Source organism: Arvicola amphibius, chromosome 8 (genome assembly GCF_903992535.2).
Source record: "Arvicola amphibius chromosome 8, mArvAmp1.2, whole genome shotgun sequence".
Lineage (NCBI taxonomy): Eukaryota > Metazoa > Chordata > Mammalia > Rodentia > Cricetidae > Arvicola > Arvicola amphibius.
This window is the reverse complement of record NC_052054.1, coordinates 48854640-48861598: the sequence shown is the minus strand read 5'-3', so window position 1 is coordinate 48861598 and position 6959 is coordinate 48854640. Positions and strand designations below refer to the sequence as shown.

At 42.2% G+C, this 6959-nt stretch overlaps 1 protein-coding gene across 1 annotated transcript; it reads right to left on the bottom strand.

The window, feature by feature from the left end:
• Window positions 1-470: 470 nt before the first annotated feature.
• Window positions 471-5353, bottom strand: Hs3st5 (heparan sulfate-glucosamine 3-sulfotransferase 5). The gene is made up of 2 exons (XM_038340771.1): window positions 5247-5353; window positions 471-1404 (listed from the first exon to the last, which is right to left on the bottom strand). The coding sequence occupies exons 1-2, from the start codon at window positions 5351-5353 to the stop codon at window positions 471-473; spliced, it is 1041 nt and encodes a 346-aa protein (XP_038196699.1).
• Between the last annotated feature and the right edge of the window lie 1606 nt (window positions 5354-6959).

The window sequence follows — 6959 nt, the reverse complement described above, 5'->3', positions numbered from 1 at the left end:
CCACTTGAGGACAACAAAAAATGGGAAACAAAAACCAAGAAAACAAAGCAAAACCGGCAAAACCAGAAAACTGAATCCTCTACTTCCTGACGCATCGTAGCCATCGGTACACTTTCACACATTCATCTTTTGGCTTAAATCTATGAAAATGGCAGGCGACAAGTTCTGAATCCAAGGAAGACTAACTCTTGAGATCATCTGAAGTCACTTTCCCCCAGTCCCACCATCTCCACTCTTCTTTTGTAAATAGCTTCAAAGGTGCAACTCTGCAGGCAGCAATTTAGTGTTCACTCTTTTGTAAATGTTCAGTAGAAAAAGAATTGATCTTGCATTTGGTCACACACCGCATATGTACAAGTATTCATGGAGAAATGAACTGGGTAGCTGAGTCTGGGGAAGTGCATATTTTAATCTAGAGGAGACGCCACACGTCTCCAGGGACAGCACACGGTGTTGTGTGATGGATTGTTTTATGGCCAGTTCAATGTCCTCCCAGTGATCTGGTAAAATTTTTGATTAAAGGGATGAAAGAACTTGCGCAATTTGGTAACAACGGAGGGGTCTACCTCTGGATGGATGCGCCCCTTGCTGCCCGCCAGGCACTTATTAAAGATAATGTTAAATCGCAAACAGTAAAACCCTCTGGTAGCGTTGAAATATAAATTGTACTGACTTATCCTCGGAGGAAGGTTCAAGAACTTCTCCACGAGCTGTAGTTCCGGCAGAGGCTCGGTGATGAGACGGTCTCCGTCCACGACGTGGAACTGTTCAATTGGAAAGTACTTCAGCCAGCGCTCCAGATGTTTCGTGTAGATGCTGGTCCTAACCGCCTTGTACTTCGTGTTCACCTCGCAGGTATTAGGGTCTATGGCTAGCTTCTCGAACTTATAGTAGGTTTTGTTCTTCCTCTCCTTCCCCTCTAGCACCTGAGTGTAATCAGAAATCGCTCGTGTGGTCGGCTCCCTGACAATGATCAACAGCTTGATGGATGAGTTCATTTTGTAAATCCTTTCCGGAACCTCTTCTGTGATGAAATAGGCCGGGCTCTTTTCAATTGTGATTTGCTGAGGGTAGGAAAAAGGCATTTTTTTCCTGTACCACTCAATGCCCTTGGCATAGTTCTCATCGTTGTCGAAGAAGTGGATTTCTTGAGAAGCTTTGACAACGGCAGGATGGAGGTTCAACATCTCCAGCAGGGCCCGAGTGCCCCCTTTCCGTACCCCAATGATGATGGCTTTGGGGAGCTGCTGGACCAGGTCATGGAGGCGAACTTGCTCCTTGGAAGAGTTGCCCTTGCGGAACTCATGCAGAAGACCTCTCTTAAACTGCAGGGCCCGGAGTGGGAACTCAGCCTGACTGTGGGCGCCACCAAATCGGTTTTCAACAGGGCAAATGGGCTGGAGCCTGCAAGCCAAAGAGAGACACTGTAAGAAACTTATTCCCACTTAACTTCTCATTGTTCTGCATCTGTGCCCAGACTCTGCTTCTACATACATAAATAAAGCCATTGGGTCCCAGGCTGCTGCGATCCATTATGAACATATGTTTAGGAAATTTTATGTTAAGCAACCCTGTGTTCAGTGGAGCACACATAATTGATGGGAATTTTTTTTTATTAGTGCTCCTTAAAATTTTTATTCACCAAGCACTTAATTGACTACGGCGTGTACTTATGCTCACAGTACAAGATAGACAAGTGACACCAGCCATACTAATAGCTTTCCAACAGCTCACCAGTTAAAATCATTTAGAAAGCAGGAAGGCAGAAGATTATAATCTTCAGCTAAGATGCTGAAGGGCAAAGAGGGGGCCGTTTATTTCAGGCGTTGTGTGGAATTGTTTCTTTCTTTTGTTCTCCTTTGGCAGCCTAGCACCATTCACACGGCCCCTTAGCATCCTTGAGATACAGTTGGAGAGGGAGCTTCAATCCCTGTGGTTGGCTCTTTGCATCATCATCATCATCATCATGCAAAACTCCAGTCTTGGTCCTTGAAGAACATTTTTATTCTGAGAATTTCTCCTCCCACCCCCATCATTCTTGGGGATAGGGAGAGGAGGGCTCTACTTCTGACTCTCTTCCCATGTCTATCTAAAAAGGTCAAGTTTCTGCATCCATTTTGCTGATGGTACAAACAATCCCAAGCATCATTGTTCTCTGTATGACCCACCACTCCTGCAACGAGAAATCTGAAAGATAGACTTTGATGGGGCCAGAAATCCCAAATTTTCATCCCACACAATTTAATTCAGGAACTAGAGTTTATAAGATAAGGATTGCAATGGATAGAACCAGGAACGATAAACAACTCTATATTTTTTCTGAGAGAGATGTAGTAATAACCACAATAATATTAGAACAAAAAGACTACTTCAACATGGCCTCTACATATGGTTAGAAAATTGTGTGTACCTTTATATCCAATCTGATGATAAGTTGAAATTCACTCTAATTAAAAAGTCAACTAGGTTGACTTAGTAAGTCATTATAGGCTTATTATCAAAGGGGATAATACTAATCAAAATGGCTATTAAATTATTTCTTCCAGAAGAAATTTTCTAATGACTGCAGTAACTTGGAGTCTTTCTCCTTCTCTGTGGCAATGAGGCTGTCTCTCAGTTTCCCAAGAGGCCCCACTGCATCTTCAAGCCATGCTCAACCAATTGTGTAAAACTTAGGGGTATGGCATTAGGTTTGCTCTGTTTACCTAGGCCTATATCATAATCTTCAAGAAAAATAAAAACATGTGTTAGTTTTTCTAATATTTATTCTATGATTCTTGAAACAACTCACATCCATTTCAGAAAGCTGAATACAAGCAATGGAAATCCATTGTGAAAACAGGGCTTATCACTGTTTTGATTAGGGTTCCTTTCGCTGTGATGAAACACCTCCGGCCAAAGCCAATCTTAGGGAGGAAAGGATTTATTTCATCTTTCATTCACATATCACAGTCCGTCATGGAAGGAAATCAGGGTTGGAACCCAAGGGAGGAACGTGGTGGCAGAAACTAAGACAGAAGCCCTGGAGGAAAGCAACTTACTGAATTGTTTAGTCTGCTTTCTTAGGACCAATTGCCCAAGGGTGGCACTGTCCACAATGTAGTGGGCCCTCCACATTAATCAAAAACTACACTACAGGTGTGTTTACAGGCCAATCTGATGGAGGTATTTTCTCAATTGAGAGCCCCTCTTCCCAATTGAGTTAATCTTGTATTACATTGAAAAAAAAAAAAAACATTAAACGAACCAGGACAACAGTTGATGTTTTAGGAAAATGTGAATTTGTAAATTCATTGGAATTATTATTCTAGGGTTCTAATTGAATGCTGCAAAGGTGTCAACAGATACATGGTTAAAAGTGTTTTTGATTGTAACACCTTTGAGGATATTATAAATTAGCCTCTTGGCCCTTTTTGGGCTCTATCTATAAAGCGAGCAGTATTTCACTGAGATATCCATTGATGGCCATGTCTCCTAGGGATGTAGAATGATGCTAGTACCATTTCTGTGAACACTGAAGCAATCATCTCTCAAATATTATTCTGTAAGATTTAATTCTCTTGCTCAACCCTGGGTGAAAATGTTGACAAGGGCATCTCCAGGAGTAACTAAGCAGAGATGGAACTCCTTCTATCTGGATAGGGCTGCCTTCTTTCTGAACTTGCCTCTTCTTTCTACTTCCTACCCTGGAAGATCAAACTCTATAAGGACAGTTGCTTTATGGATGCCCCCAGTAAAAAGAACAGGCAAAGTTAGGAGAAAACATCTCACTCCCCTGCTCCTTGCAGAGCAGTTCTAAGACTGCCAGACCCAAAGCAGAATTTAACACTGGAAGAGACAAGGGAAGTAACTCAGGCTTTCTCCCAGAAAGCAGTCTCCAGTTACTAAGGGTAAGCCTGAAGAAGCACGTGTTATTTTCAGACAAAATATATTCAAAATCTTAAGCAATGTATTGTGGGAAAGGCCACCAGATGATGGAATTTCTTATATAAGCCATCCCACTAAAGAGTTGAGAGGAAAATTGCTACTAGCTGATTGATAAATGTGTTCATAGCTATAAGACCAATTACTCAATAAAATGTCAATGATTGGCAACTAATGATGTTGAGAAAACTTCATATTAAAGTTCTGTTAAAGACATAGATCAAATGTTGTTGTCTCAAGGCTTTTCACTATTAAATGGCACGTCAAGAATAAACACTGTTATGCCAGCACCGAGTGATAAACCCTCAGTCAGATCTGCCACAATTACAAAGTAGAAGGAATTTTTAACGAGAAAACATCAAAAGGGGGTTAATGCTTATCAGTTAAGCTGGACACTGGCTGAAGGAAATAAGGACCATTGTTGTGTTCTTTTACAGCACTAGAATGACAGGATACCGAGAAGAAAACTGAAGTTATTTCCATTTAAAAATGTGGATATGTTTTTGTTGACTTTGGGAACCGAAGAGGACAAAGAATCCGGTCTTTCACTACAAGAATTAATTGAAAGGGGGAAAATAGCATCTTTTTTATTTCAGAAACTAAGCTCTCAATATTTTCCTGTCACCCTGGCTGTAGAACCATTAAAGAACATCTCAGGGACATGGCACTGTCATGATGGGGACTCCAGCAGGCCCGGCACCTCTCAACAGTTTGCCTATTAAGAGCCAACCCCCAACGCTGTAATTTCCTCTCTATGGATTTTCCAATGCCTTCTGGGAAATCATTCTGTGTGACAGCATCCGTGTTGGGTACCCGAAAGCCAGAGTTAATTAACACAGTTAAAAAATCCATGCCCGTAGCCATCCTTCCAGGGCAGGGGACTGCAAGCTTGATGAGCTTCTTTACTGGTGCATACATAATTGTCCACTCATAAATTTCAAAATGAAGAGACATAGTCCGATCACCACCGTGCCGTCATGGCTGACGGTCAGCACCAGGTATGCACAGCCCACATTGGGTTCTAGTCAGTGATGGTATTATTTATTTATTTATTATGTGCTTATCTTTACACCTTCTCTGAGCACGAGTGTCAGTGCTCCCAGAATACAGACTAATTTGAATGAAGCATCTTGGTTTGAGCAGTGTGGAACTTGTACCTTTAAGGTCTTAATGAATCAAAATCAACAGCTCAGAAAAGTGTTTTTCTTGGGAGTCTTGAGAGACAAAAACAAATGGATTAACTTAAAGTTATAGCCCAAGAAAGCTCACATCAGGAGATACAGAAGGCTGCGTGAGTGGAGAGCGTGTATTTAACCACCTACCTATCCAAGCTCCCAACTCTGGCAACTAGATACAGCAGGCTCCCAACAGCAAGGCTTCCCAGCACCAGGAGCTTCTGTCTCAGCCACACCTGCTGTTTGAATAGCATGGCCCTCCATCAACCTTCAGGACAGCCACGGCCTGGGAGCAGAGAGAAGGTACCTGTCAGCAGTTGTCATAATGCCAGTCAGAACTGGAGACCAGCGATTAAGCAACAAAGAGATAGCATACCAACGTTGGCAGGTTTCACGGTGTAGCTGATTTTCACAAAACTTACCTTTCTTTCTTTCTGTTTATAAAACCTGGCCCGTGCTGTAAGATCAACTATCAATTCTGTGGGGATTACACGGAATTTGTTCTGTCTTCAAAAATTTCTGAGGCACATAAAAATTCAAACATACATACATACATACTTGCATACATATCCAGACAGACAGACAAAATACTGAGAAAATGAGCAACCCGAGGCTTTATCAGTAAGGCAACAAACTGGAAAACTGCAGTTAAAATAAGAGAATGAATGCTGAAATTCCCATTTAGTAAGTGATCATTTGGGACTGAACGGTGACATCCTTATCTCAGACCTTTTTGCTCTGCTTTGCTGGTGAATGGAGCGAAAGGACGGAACTTCAAAAGCGACAGTTTCCTGAGGCTAGCAGTGGTGAGTGTCCAGCCTGCCTGTGCTTGGAGACACAGTCTCCAAGCAGCTTTCTGTTGGCCTTCATGTCTCCTCCCAGTCCGGGATGCTAGAAACACACTTTGACTAGTGGTCCTACTGTGTGGCCTCTCCAGGCTCCCGGGGAAATTGAATAGGTTGGGTTTTATCAGACTTACTTTTACCTCACCAGAAAGTTTACCTGGAAGCTTTGGTTTCTCGTACACGAGAAGTGTAGTGTAAGGCTTTACTTGTGCTGTTATTACATTCTGAAGAAAAAAATATATAAGCTCCCAATTCAGACTTCTTATTGAAAATAAATCCAATCTCCTTTCAAGATAAGATTGTTTGGTTCTTATTGAAACTTACTGAAAACGGTAACCTGAGAAGACAGAAACGGAGCACTGGCTGGAAAAGATCTCACTGCAAAGGTATCTCCACATGTGTTATGTGGAGATTCCTGCCATGCAGAAGGGGAATGATGGCTTGTCCGGCTGACCTAGACTTTCATTTGTCAAGAAACTGCTGAGCGCCAATAATTTTCTCCATGATTAGAGTAGGTACACAGAGATTTCAAAAATGTTCCAAAGAGTTTCAGGCCTTGGGCAACTGGTCATGTGATTAGAAAGTCATGGAACAACCCGAGAACACAACTTATGTCTCGATAATGTGTGGGTAAATGTTGGTGAAAGACACTGTGGGATCCATAAAACTTCAGTTTTTATTTGCTAAGGAAACTGTAGGAAGTCATCCAAAGAGAGGCCATAGGACCAGATAAAGCAGCTTGCTCATGTGCTCAGCTCTGCGCTGGGTGCTACAGAGAATCATGAACAATTAGACAGACACAGTCCTTGCCCACTCGGTATCTACACTCCAGTGTAAAAGTCAGATGGTGAGTCAGCAAACCTACATGGGATTAAAAGATACTTACAAATTATATTAAACGTCACAAAGGAATATTATAGGAGAAAAGAAGTAGCAGGGAGTTTCTGGTCTCCCGGGAGGAGGGAAAGTTGCGTGTCGCACTGGGGAGGATAGCAAGGAGGCAGGAGGCAAGGTA